The following is a 13,983-nucleotide window of genomic DNA, read 5'->3' as shown; positions in this document are numbered from 1 at the left end:
AAGTTTAACAGTAATGATTCAAGAACTATAAACATTCATAATGGATGCTATAAGGTACATATTGTAAAAATTAATAATGCTGACGCGTTTGTGTCGAATTGTCTTGGATTCTTTGGTGAGTACGTTTTTGTGTTATTTTGGCGCTTCATTCAGGAGCTATGCTTACCAAATAGTTGGCTAGACCATGCATTTAAAAAAAATCATGTTTAAAACTGTTGTGTATAATGATATCAATTCATTGGGAAAACTACAAAACAATCGTATAAAATTCATTGTCACAAATTATTCAGATACAAATTATATCTTGTGTAAAGAGATCTAAGTAGATCTTGTGTAAAGTTTGATCTTACGCCGAAAGCTGTATACGTGTAAATAACAAACATTCATACTCACGCTTCTGTTGAGTATTGCGGCAAATTTATATTTTGAATAGTGTTGGAGTCCTTTGTTCAAAAGTGCGAAATAACACTGTAATCGGAATAATGAAAGGAATATAATGATAGAAGCACGGAATACGATCTATGGAAGTTGTCAGTTAACTTTTCTTTGTGGATAACTACGTTGAGATGAGTGATCCCGCCTCCGCCAATTGGTAGTGGAATTACAGTCTCCCATTTCTTTCAACTAACTTATAGTAATAAAAAAGATTAACCCACATAGGGAACCTAAATATTTTTGACAACTTCCTTGTACGTAATTTCGTAGTTCGCTTAGTTTTAAACACCTACCTGCAACTTTCTACAAAGGATTCGGTCAGATTTAGAAACATGAGGTTGATATGAAAAATAATGTGAAGACAATTTCATGTTACTTGTCTTCGGTTATTGAGTAGTGGCAGTTATAGTTCCCGACTCGCTGGAGAATCGTCCAATATTCTTTCCTGTAGATTCTATGCTTATGATTGCGTACGTTTGTGAATAAATTAACAGATAAATGAAGGTTATATATATATATATATATATATATATATATATAAGGAAGAGAAAACAAAAGTAAATCTTGAAAGAGCCCATCATTCTATACTGATCTGTTATAATGTATTTTATCAATTTGTTGTTTTATTTTTTAGAGAGACAATTGTTCGATTTGATTGTTTTGATTATTTTTCTTAAGCTTTCAGCAGCTTACGGTTCTAGGTGAATACCAAGATTAGTTTATTCCATTTAATGAATTGCCTTCGGAAGTTTGTCGGACTTGAGAACACCCAATATCTTAAATCTGATCGTGCGCTAAGAATACAGTTTTCAAATACGCACGTGTCTTTGGCACTGGGAACCTGAATTCGATTTCTGATAAGAGTTTATGTGATTCAGATTCCACGTTTTACATAGCTTCAGTTCAGGGAAGGAATGTTCAAGTCCAACCCAGCCAATCTATCAAACACGCATATTTTTCCTCTTTGTTTCACTCAATATAGAAGATTACATTCTAAAATTTAGAATTTATCAGTATTTTTGCAACATTGGCATACTAGCATAGTTCGCAGCATTGTATGTCACATGACAAATGTCGAAACCGTCAAGGGTACTCACAAGCACATGTGTATAGATAGTGGTAGTTTGTGATTAGAGTGTTGCATTCTGTATGATTTGATACCCGGAAAGATGAATGTGAAATAGTTTTTTTTTTTTTTTTTTTCCTTTATGAGTTTAGGACAGGCAATACTGTATCGGAAGCAACTTTTGTGATAACAGTGCTTTAACAACGAAACAGAAATTCAACCTGTATAGTCGTGGAATAGAAGAATTGCCTGAAGGTGGTTTCAGACGGTGCAACATGATGAGCTATACTTAGATTAGTGTGTAGTTTTTGGTGTCACTTGGCGCATAAAGCAAGAAAGTGACCGAAATATCGCGAAACTTTTGATTTACCTTTAATAATAATACTTCCCGCACTTGCAAATAATCGCTGCGTAGTACGTTTTGAATAAGGACATTAAAAGTGCGTTATAACTTTTTTTTATTTTATCTTTTAAATTTACTAAACCTGAAACTATGTTTTGGCTAATTTTCTCCCTTTCATGTTGTGTATATTATCTTTTCGGTTTCAGAAAAGATCATCTCTTCCCTCCAGAAAGAGTACTTCTATTAAAAGAGCTTTCAAAGAAAAAAGATGTTTACGAGAGATTGGCTAGAGCCATTGCTCCATCCATTTACGAGAACGAAGATATTAAGAAAGGTATTCTTCTTCAGTTGTTGGGTGGAACAAAGAAGGACTTCACAAATGCAGGAAGGGGAAAATTCAGGTAAGAGTGTAGTATTTTTAGCAGAAGGATATGAAGAATGACAAATGCATTCTATATAACTTATTATTATAAGATAATATCAAAACATTCATTATTTCCAGTGAATGTGATACAAGTGAGTAATGTTGCAGAGAGTAGTAACATAATAGACGGTACCAGGCAATGAAGAGATATTATAAGCCAAATGGTGCTTGTTCAACATGGTGATAGTAGTTAGCATATTAATCAACGTGTTGGATTTATCGATAACCTGCTATTTACAAAAAAAAAATAAAGAAGTTCGTTACTAATGATTCACGGTATTTAGCCAACACAGCTGTGTATCCCATCCGAAATTAAACCCAGGAATCATTCATGCTAGAAGCTTCAAGCTTCGTGGTGCCGTCAGGGTTAGCCTTAGTTAGCTTAAACATCAAAATCAACATAGAATCATAACGAATTACCAGATTTTAAGGATACAAGAGTAAAAAAAAAGTGCACAGTTGGACCGAGAATCGAACCCAAGTATCCGGACCTTTACCAAGTCATAAGCGCCACTTTTACAAATAAGCTGTGCTGAGTAAATTCAAGTGGCGATTCTGACTTAACGTCAAGCTGGTCAGCACTACAAGCACAATGTTGTTACTACTACGTACGAAAAGTACAAATCAGAGTAGCGATTCTAGCTTGATGTCAAGCCAAAATTGCTACTTTTTTTACAAAGAATCTTTGGGAAGAATGAAAAAAGTGTGAACCATTAGTGCTACAAGGTTACGCTAGTGCACTTGACCTAAGCACATTAAAGCTTCAACATGTTGAGAGTTATTAACAAATTAATGTGATTATAGTGGTTTGGCGTAAAGCCAAAATCACCACTTTTACATATACAACTTTCTGGCAAACGAAAGTGGTGTCAATCGTTAGTGCTGGTTAGTGCTACAACATAACGGTAATGTTCCCACGTACAAGAAGATATGAACAAATAAAACTATTTCAGAACTTTCCGTACATAAGAGCGATAACGTTTGTAGCGCTACCGTATACCTAATGACTGAAAATCTTTGTTTTCCGCAAAGCTTATTTGTGAAAGTGGTAACTTACCTTCACATCAAGCGAGAGTCGTCGTTTTAATTTGTTAGTAAGTTTCTGTACGTAGTAGCACTAATGTTGTGCTTTTCATTATCCAGCATTAATTTAATACTAACAATTGACACCCTTTTCATTTCCCGTCCAAGCTTATTTGTAAAAGTGTCAATTCTGGCGTAAGCCATTTTAATTTGTTAATAGGAGCACGAACGTTGTGCTTGCAGCACAGACGAGCATTAACGTAGCACTAAGAATTGAGAAGCTTTTTCTTTCAGCAAAGAAAATTTGTAAAAATGGCGATTTTGGCTTGACGTCACACAACTTAAATTAGCTAATGGCTTTTCGTACGTAGGAATACTAACCAGTACTAACATAGCACGAACGATTAACAAATTTTCTGTTCTCAAAGGTAGTTTGTAAAAGTGGGGAATTTGATTTGACATCAAGCCAGAATGGCCACTTTAATTTAGTAATATCTTTCTGTACGTACGAGCACTAACGTAGTATAAACGATTGACACCTTTTCGTTTTCCGCAAAGCTTGACGTCAAGTCAGAATCGGTACTTTAGTTTATTAATAACTTTCCGTACGTAGGAGCACTAACCAGTACTAATGATTGTCACCCTTTTCGTCTTCCATTTGCTGAAGGACGTTGTGCTTATAGCACTAACCCCTACTAACGTAACACTAACTATTGACACTTATTTCATTTTCGACAAAGCTTATTTATAGAAGAACGTTGTGCTTGTAGCACTAACGATTGACACCCTTTTCTTTTCCCGCAACGTTTATTTGTAAAAGTGGCGGTTTTAGTTTGACTTCAAACCAGAATCGCCATATTAATTTGTTAACTTACCGTATGTAGAAGCACTAACCAGCACTAACGAGTGGAATAAGTTCTATTAAGATTTTCAGTTGTACCGATTTTGACTTGATAAACTTGATTTCCAGCTTTTTTTTTCGCATATCATTGAATTCGTACTTAGAAGTTGGTGTGATATAAAATTGTAATCAGTATTATCATTTTATATCTGCTGAACCTCTTGTTGTGAACTAGTATCATAAGTTTTAAGCAGACATAACTTTTTTTTTTTTTTTTTTTTGTATTTTATTTTTTTTTCAGACCGCTTCGGAAATATTTTGTTTCTTAAGTCAATGATTAATGTTTCTGTAGGCAACAGAATGTAATTATTATGTCACGAGATTGCCAATGAGGACAAAGCTTATGAAATTGTCAATCTCTAAAGAGGAAGGAGTCCGCGGTGGCTCAGTGGTAGAGCGTTCACCTCTGGTGTTTGGGGTCCCGGGTTCGATCCCAGCCCCCGCCAAGTGAACTTTGTGGTGGACAAACACCGTGTGCGTGGGTTTCCTCGGAGTACTCCCGTTTCCTCCCACTTTCTTCATTCTACTATTTCATTCATTACTCATCATCACCGTCTCCTTTAGCCTAATCGGCATAACTGTGGGACGTAAAACTCAAAGATTTAATTTTTTTCATTTCTAAAGAGAAAAATAGTGTTTACAAGTGTTGTGAACTATTAGTATGCATATGTCAATATTAATTTTATTTCGTTGTTCTTAAAGGGCCGAGATCAATATTCTTCTATGTGGAGACCCAGGAACGAGTAAGTCTCAACTGCTTCAATACGTGTACAATTTAGTACCACGCAGCCAGTATACATCAGGAAAAGGTTCTTCCGCTGTGGGGTTGACAGCTTATGTCACGAAAGATCCAGAAACACGACAATTAGTACTGCAAACGTGAGTATCCTCGTAAAAGAATTTTAGCATAGTGTAGTTCCTATGGATCGAATTTTATACTTGGTTTGATAATTCGTGTTTCAGACTTGACTTTTTACATCAGTGAATTGAACTAACTTGATGTCTTCTAGTGGAGAGAGTGGTAAAGATTGAGTTGATTCTTGTGTCTACTGGCAACTTGGTTAAACAAGATTTTCTGTATGAAATAACTTAAAATTTCTAGGTTACTATGTTTGATAAGCTTCTCGTATACACAAATTTCTTCTTTCAACTGAAAATTGCTATAGATGACCGTTGCATTAAGTCTTCTGTAGCATAACTGTCGTATTTATTTATAGAAGAGTTTAGTGTTCATGCAGTTTTATATGTAAATAGTTTATAGTTTGAAGAAAAAATTTACGTAGAAGAGAAGCTTGCCAAACATAAGAATCAGTAAATTTTATGACTATTTCCAGATCAGGTTCAGTGTTTTAAACCCACTTAAAATAAGTTTTGTGTGTTGTTAACACTTTCACCTTTGTTTTCTTAAGAAGAATAGTGAGGGGAAAAAAAAATCCTTCTCTTCATTTAATTATTGCCACAGAAACGCTGCCACCGAAGAGTAATTACAGTTTATTGCACATTCTAAATGCTAATATTTGCAAGTACTATGCTAAGTACTTGAATGTCCTAATTCTTATATTGTTTTAATGTCTTATCCGAGAAAATTTTTGGGTACTATAATATTAAAATTATGCCAGCGCTTAGTACAACACAACTATAGGTTGTTATAACTTATGGTGCCAAAACTAGTGTTGATTTCTATTACAGTAGCATTTAAAGCTCAGATCTAGTTCATTTTTAATTCACTGCTGAATTATGCTAAATTTCACGTATCGCTCAACTTCATTTACTCGTCAGATTGGCATTTGTAAGTAAGGAATCTTGTGCAAATATCATTCTTTTAGATCTTGCATATATTATAAAAGTACGGTATACTGTCGTAATTTCAGATTTACTGTCGCTTACAGATTCATTCATTCAAAGTTTGGTCATCATCAACCATCGTACTTTTAATAGCTCATTGATATGAATATAAATGCTGGTATTCAGCGTTTTGTATAAACGGTATCGTATCGTAGTTTGCGATACAAAAACACGGAAATGCGGTACAAATTTAAAAATGTATCGCAAATTGCGATGCATCTTTGCAACTTTCATTATTACCACGAAGCTAAAATAAGGAGGGAGCTGAAAAACCTTACTATTATTTCAAGAAGCTTTTCTTTGAAGGTTCGGTTCCTGAAAAAACATCCCGACCAAAGGGACTCTTTCTCTGTATATGTATAATTGTTCTATAATTACTCTTTATAGTACAGAAATTGCGATACAAATTGAAATTTGTTTCGCAATTTGCTACACAAAATGAAAAAAAGCAACCGCTGATATATATATAATATAATATAATATAATATAATATTCGTATTTTGTACATGTAACTCTTCTTTCTTTGTAGAGGTGCTTTAGTTTTGGCAGACAATGGAATATGTTGCATAGATGAGTTCGATAAAATGAATGATTCTACCAGGAGTGTACTTCATGAAGTAAGTGTATTGATTTTTAATTTGCCTTTTAATTGAAGGTAATTATTTTTCAATAAACTCAGACAGTACTTTTATTCCTCCAAATTATTATATTGTGGTTCAGAAAACGCCGAATTTTCATTGAGAAGACGTTTATTTTAGCTAAGTGATTGTCAAGTCTTAGATAAGGAACGTTTTTTAGTAGGTATAGGGTGTGTGATCGTACTGCCTATCCATGCTAAATAATAATAATAATAATAATAATAATAATAATAATAATAATAATAATAATAATAATAATAATAATAAAAAAAAAAACAGGGTCCAATTTTCTAAACAATTTATTATCATTTGGAGGAGCCAAAGTGAGTACGTCTATAGTTCATTGATAAGATCGCTCGTCAAGCGGTTTACATTCGTCTTTTGTTACATAATAAATAAACACAGAGTACCATGGCGTTTTTTTTTTATGTATATGAATAAAAATTGCTCCTCAAATTTATCTATGATACGTACGATTATAATCTAGTAATATTTTAGGTTTAAGTCTTTTTTTTTCAACGGGGGCACGGTGGCTCAGTGGTCGACTACTTATCTCTGGTGCGTGAGGTCCTTGGTTAGACTCCCGACCAAGTAAGTTTGTGGTGGATAATATCGTGTCCGTGGGTCTTCTCGGGGTACTCACGTTTTTTCTCACTTTTTAATTTCACCAATTTTTCGATCACCATTCACTTTATCATGGTCTTCCTTAGCCTAAAGGTCATAAACGTGGGAAGTTAAACTGAAATTTTCAGTTTTTTCAATTTCTTTTCCTTTTTTTTTTTTTTTTTTTTTTTCACCTTTCTATTTTTACCGTTCAGGTTTCATGGCTTCTCTGTGAAGAATATGTTGACGCGACAGACAGTGTCTTATATCGAAGAAATGTTAACATTTTTGTGTGCAAGTTACTACCTGAGTAATGAAGTCATAAGTACACAGTTTTGTGATACATTGTGTACTTATTGTAATTCTCAGTCTCTCTCTCTATTTCGACTCTTAATATCTAGTTTGCTACGCACTTCTTAAGTCATATGGAAAAGTAGCCATGTACTTCCTAAATCATAGGGGAAAGCAATCGTATACTTCTTAAACCGTAGGGGAAGGTAATCGTATACGTCTTCAACCATGGAGGGGAAAGTACTTCTTTAAACATAAGCCCATATACTTTAACATTCTAGCCCATTAAGGTAAGTGGGCTAGAATTTGTCTTGGGCAGGATACTTAGACATAGGCATATACATTTCATAGCATTAGATATACATCTAGTCAGTTGATCCAGAAAGTGAGTCTGTCTCAAATCTGAGAAATGAAGTACGTTTACAAACTCATTGTTGTGAAAGTAAAGTGCGAACAAAGTGGTCTTGACCTTGATTGAATTCGCTAATGGGGTAAAGGAAAATAGAATGAAATTACCTGTAGGCTATGGTAGATTATACTCTGCAGTTATGGGAAACGGATGATTAATGAAAGTATATATTATATAAAAGGAATTGGTGGAATGAGAACGTGGAAGGAAACAGGAAAATCCCAACAAAATCCACGGATACGGTGTTCACCTTAAATTCACATGGCCAGTGGAATAAGGTGACTAATGTGGCAGAAAGTGACAAACAATTCAGTTCGTTCATATTTAATATTCGTTCATAATGTACTCGGAATCAGTTCAAATTTATCAAGCTATAAGTAAGATAAAAACTGTTACTTAATAACTATTCCGATAGTGTACTCACGATATATTTATGGAGAAGAAAATAGTACATCTCATCGCAGTATTTTGTTTAATCTGTCAGTTAATACCGGTATTACTACGGTTATTGAAAGAAAATATTTTCTTAGGTTATCCTGGAAGAAATCTTAAAAAATTATATCAATGTGCATAATATTAAGAGATGGGATTTGAAACGTGCTTTTATATCATAGGTAATGGAGCAACAAACATTGAGTATTGCGAAAGCAGGAATTATCTGTCAGCTAAATGCAAGGACTTCCATCTTAGCAGCAGCGAATCCCTCTGAATCTCAGTGGAACAAAAACAAGACCATTATAGAGAATATCCAGTTACCTCACACGTTAATGTCAAGGTACGTCCAGGTCCTAGAGTTTACTCATTAAGAAATCGCGGAATTTGTTGTTTCATATATACTTATAACAAGTTGGCTCTAAGCTCAATCATAAAATTTTCTAACCCAACAGTTGCTGGACAATGTGGAGTATTTGTATTGTACAGTAATTTTTCTTCGTGAATTTGTTTCTTCTACGTAGTATTGATTATGTTGAACTTTTGAAATCTTCAGCATTTTTGCAGAAATTAAAAAAAAAAAAAAAAGTATACAGGGTGGCCCAAAAGTAGGTATACACCCCATGCATTGAGCAAGTATAACATTCTAGTTTATGGGTTTATTTGCTTCGACTCTTCCGAGCTTAAGATGTAAGTAAAAACACATTAACAGCAAATAATAAAGAAACTAAGTCTACCTGATGGATGACAGTAAGAATGCAATGAGTTGATTAGTACCGTACTGTATACTTACTTTTGGGCCACCCTGTATTATTGTGCTTAGCAAATTTTATTTCTATTTTCATAATACTTTGCTAAATATGATTCTAAATATTTCCTTTTTTCTCCTAATTTCTGCAAAAATGCTAAAGCTGTTTATACAGGCTATATACAATTGAAATATTTCTCCTCACTTGCTTTTTTTTTTTTTTGTTTGTTTGTTTGTTAAAAGTCCCTAGACGTTTTGCTTGAACTTGTATGTAGCCTTTGGGCATAACTCGCAAATTGCTTTACCAATACATTTTAGTCTCGGAGATTTTCTGTTTTCAATGAAGTCTATATCACAGTTCTTGTCGAGGTTGCCCTTATCTAAATATAGAGTTCGATGTTTGGTCCTAATGTAATAATTCGAACACTTTCTACTAGCAGAGTTGTCACCTGTCAAAAATTAGACGGAACACGCTGATTGTAAGATCGTAAAATCCTGTATTACGCTTAAGAGCATTATATGGAGGTGTTCTGCATAACACATAATATGTAACAGAAATTCGTGCTAATATTAATAAATTTCGACTCGAACATGTGTATTATGACTATGGAGATGCCGGTGTGGTTTTATAGCTGTAATTTTTTATGCCAACTGTAGTAAGTAAGATTAAGGCATTGGGTTTGCGATAGCGAGACGTATCTGTTTCGGGTTTCAATCCCGTTCATGGCATGAAATTGATATTTTTTTATTTCACCATTCATTTTCATCGTTTATTTCTCATGATCTCCTTTAGTGTAAAGAGTAAAATCGTGGAACGTAAAAGAAAAATTAAAAATCAATTTAATAATATAATATATATAGAGTATTAAAATATTTGATTAATTGTACACTATGCATTTCTGGTCTGTAATACGTGTTATTAATTTTTTTTTTAAAATTCGTTTTCTAGGTTCGATCTAATTTTTTTGATTCTTGATCCACAAAACGAACTCTACGATCGACGATTAGCTCGCCATCTAGTATCATTATATTACAGATCACCAGAAAGCGAAGAAGAAGAATTACTGGTGAGTTGTTATGTAATATTTGGTAATTTTACTTTTGTATACACGTTTATTTGTTTACTTATGTTTTCGAGATAAGCTGTGAAATCATTCTGCTTGGAAACCTGAGAAAAAAGGATACCGGACCTTTCTTACGGAGAAGCGGCTTCCATTGAATTGTTTAAGTGTGCGATGTTTCGATTCTTCACGTCTCCTACAAAACAATCTTTTAAACTTCAAATACTGGCGTTTCTAATTAGATATCACTTTCATTTGATAAATTATCAAGAATTGAAGTTAAGATGTTCAATTAATAATGTTCGTAGTTGGATAATTAAATTATTAGATAGCTGGATGTTCCAAAGGTGGAGTTTTAATATTCTCGGTGTTTAAAAGTTAAGATACACCATGGGAAAATGACGCATGGATGAAGACAAGAGACTGATGTCTATATGTAGAATCAGGCATGTGGGTAAGATAACCAGGAAGGGACCAGACTGAAGTTCATGACACAAAAACACAGCAAATGGCGCCTATCTTGTATCAGTTTATTCTGTGGTTTGCGCATCTGTCACGTTTGACATCACCAGAAATGTTCAATATTGAATGTGATCACCCCGAACGATCATACAGGTTGCACAGTGTGTTTCGATACTGTGAATGACATCGCACAGCAGGTTCTATGGTAAAAGCATCCTTCTCTTGAACATGCACCCGTCGGAAGTTATCCAGAGTACAGGGTACACATTCAATTGGACTAAGAACCATTAAGCATATGGCCACTCCACGTGTGACCTCCTTCTGTTCTAGGTATTCCTCCAACATCTGCGCCGTGTGGTGGCGTTCAATACCTATCTATTAGACGACGTCTATGACCATATGCACCATGAAAGAATCTCACATATTATTCCAGATAATGTCTCGATAGATCGCATCCGTGACAGTATTCTCTGTTCGCTATCCTCTTATACAGTTTCAGAAACTCAAAGGCATTGTCCGTTTCCCCCCAAAACCACAAAACAGCACTCAAATAACGCCAGCGGAGAATCCTCCCACTGGGGAAACTCATCGGTCAATGCTTGTACGACGTTGCCTTATGTCTTTCCAAATTGTCAAGAAAGGGATTGTGATGGTCAGTGACTTTTTTTTTGCCAATTTTTAAAAATCTTTTTTACAACACACTTTTCTTTTACTTTCCCGTAACTTAAAGTAAACATTTTGCTGTGAAACAGGGAGCAATATATCACAACAAACATAAACGTCTTCCTTGAACACTGATTAAATATTATAGCAATAGAATAATAAGCGCTATGTAAATAGTAACTATTGACTGCAGTAAAACCATAGAAATGTATTGTAATAGTCGCAGTCTCCAATTTTGATAAACACTGAAGTGTATTGTGTAACACAGATCGAATTCTATTACCAATATAATAATAAATGCGTCTGATATAGTGTTGTTCACGAGATGAGAAGAGAAATAAGGTTTTCTTGTTTCACTTCGTAAATTTTGTAAGTCACATCTTTTGCTTTCGAAGAATTGTTTTCTCTAGTTTCGATTATCGAAAAAGATGTCCTCGTCTCGTTTGATTTTGTAAATTCACATTCAAAATTTATGACCCGATTTTTTAGATTTCAAAACTGTTACACGTAAGTGTCGGAAGTCTTACAGAACGAGTTTGTATGTCTGTCGCCGGGTATAACAGTCAAAACAATAGGGGATATCGAGATGCTGATTTTGTAATCGATTCAGCGTCCCAGAAACAGGTTCTGTCTTTTCCATTAACGCTCTATTCAAACCAGAAGTAATTAAAATTATCATTTTGGGTTTCAGTATTTATCGCCTCATGGTCATTATCACAACCTTCAACACTCTATCGAAATCAGAAGTGGTTCAATTTACAGTACGTCTGATTTCAATACTGATTTTCATAGAGTAAGAACTGTAAAAGATATTGAGAAGTACCTTTTTTGCAATCGATTCAGCGTCCCAAAAATAGGTCCTATACCCTCCCTTAACCTCTATTCAAACTGAAAGTGGTTCAAATTAACGATTTTTGGTTTCAATATTTATCACCATAGAACGAAAACAGTAAGGAATAGCAAGAAATCTTATACATGTAGGGCCGGGGGTGGATGGGGGGTGCACCACCCCTTCGTTGTAAATATACACTATCTAAAATGAGAAGCTAGCAGTGAAAATAGCAACACTTTCGAAACTTGCTGCCGTCATGTTTTTTCCGTTTGGGGCTTGAAAGAGAGCAGTTTTGCAAAAGCAATAGTTTAAGTTGATTTTCTAAAGATTGAAGGAAAAGAAAATGAAATATGTCAGTTTAACCTCTCACGAACATGCTCGTTAGGCTAAGGAAGGACGATGATAAATGCAAGTGAATGATAATGGAAGGATTGGAGAAAATGAGAGGGAACGGGAGTATTCCGAGAAAACCCACGGACACGATGTTGTGCACCACAAGCTTATATATATATATATATAATATGGACTTAGGAACAGGTTTTTTTCTTTGATATTATTCCTCGATTACATCCAGTAGTTGTAGATGTAACCGATTACTTCGAAGTTTAAGTATTATATTCAGATGCTTTGGAAGTCTTCCGTAGTTTCAAAATTCACTTGTTTTAATTTCATCTAGAAGTTATAAGAATCCTTCAGCGTAACGAGAGGTTCATGAAGGGACTGATGTAACATTGAAACCATATTTATCATTGGAGTATATTGTGTAATGACTTGTGTATCTTGAAAAAATTAACTAGAGTTGCCCGCCAGACTCGTGAAATTTATCATCTCGTCTCAAAAATGAGACTAGAATTGTCATTTTTCTAATCTCATCTCGAATTTATAAGATACTTATCATCTCGGGGGCAGCATTAGTCTAACACTATATATCATAACAATAAGTTACGCTTAATTAGCCGTGTAGGAAAAACGTAGAATTAAAGCAGTACTGGGAAAAGCTCTAGGAATTAGTGAAAAAAATATAAAATAAAAAAGTTCCAGTATCATTTGGCTGAAATATACGTTAGCAATGAACATTTGCGTGAATTCATGTTGTTGTGTTGTTGTGTTTTTGTCATATTTATTTATTTATTTATTTATTTGCCTGTTTTGCATACAAATGAGAGTATTCTCGAGCACGCATACAGTTGTCAAAATTACAAAATAATTACATATATGGTATAGAAAAAAACTTAGATAAAATAATACATACATAACTATGACTTTTTAAGCTTATACAATCATAATATAATTAACAAAGAAAAAAAAAAACATTTATACATTATCTTCAAAAAACTCATTTACCGAGTAGTAACATTTATCTACTAAGAACTCATGAAGATCCGATTTAAACATAGAATATGATTTGTTTTGTTTTAGAAAGTCAGGTAACTTATTGAAAATTTTTGTACAGTTAATATATACGCTTTTTTGAAAAAACGAGAAATTTTGGGGGATAACATGCAAATTATTAACGAATCGAGTATTGTATTTATGGACGTTACTGTTTTCTATAAATAAGTGTTTGTTACTTACGGTAAACAAGATAACTTTATATAGATACGCACAAGGTAATGGTAATATTTTTTGTCCTCGAAAGATGGGCTTGCAAGAAGATTTTGGTGACAATCCAAACACAACCCTTAGTGCTTTCTTTTGTAAGCGAAACGTGCTAATACATTCAGTAGAATGACCCCAAAAAATAATACCGTAAGTTATTAAAGAATGGAATTTTGCATAGTACACCGAAACTAAGGCCTCTGTTGTG

The 13,983-nt window shown here is 34.1% G+C and overlaps 1 protein-coding gene across 1 annotated transcript in view; it reads left to right on the top strand.

The window, feature by feature from the left end:
• Positions 1–13,983, top strand: part of dpa (disc proliferation abnormal) — a 52,400-nt gene that overhangs the window by 24,855 nt on the left and 13,562 nt on the right. The window contains exons 8-12 of the mRNA XM_081756970.1: positions 2,051–2,245; positions 4,895–5,071; positions 6,567–6,654; positions 8,593–8,753; positions 10,108–10,225. Of these exons, the coding sequence (XP_081613096.1) occupies positions 2,051–2,245; positions 4,895–5,071; positions 6,567–6,654; positions 8,593–8,753; positions 10,108–10,225 (739 nt within the window). The remainder of the gene's footprint in view (positions 1–2,050; positions 2,246–4,894; positions 5,072–6,566; positions 6,655–8,592; positions 8,754–10,107; positions 10,226–13,983) is intronic.

Source organism: Thermobia domestica, chromosome 1 (genome assembly GCF_964235325.1).
Source record: "Thermobia domestica chromosome 1, izTheDome1.hap1.1, whole genome shotgun sequence".
Lineage (NCBI taxonomy): Eukaryota > Metazoa > Arthropoda > Insecta > Zygentoma > Lepismatidae > Thermobia > Thermobia domestica.
The sequence above is the reverse complement of the archived record's forward strand: the minus strand, read 5'-3'. Positions and strand labels throughout refer to the sequence as shown.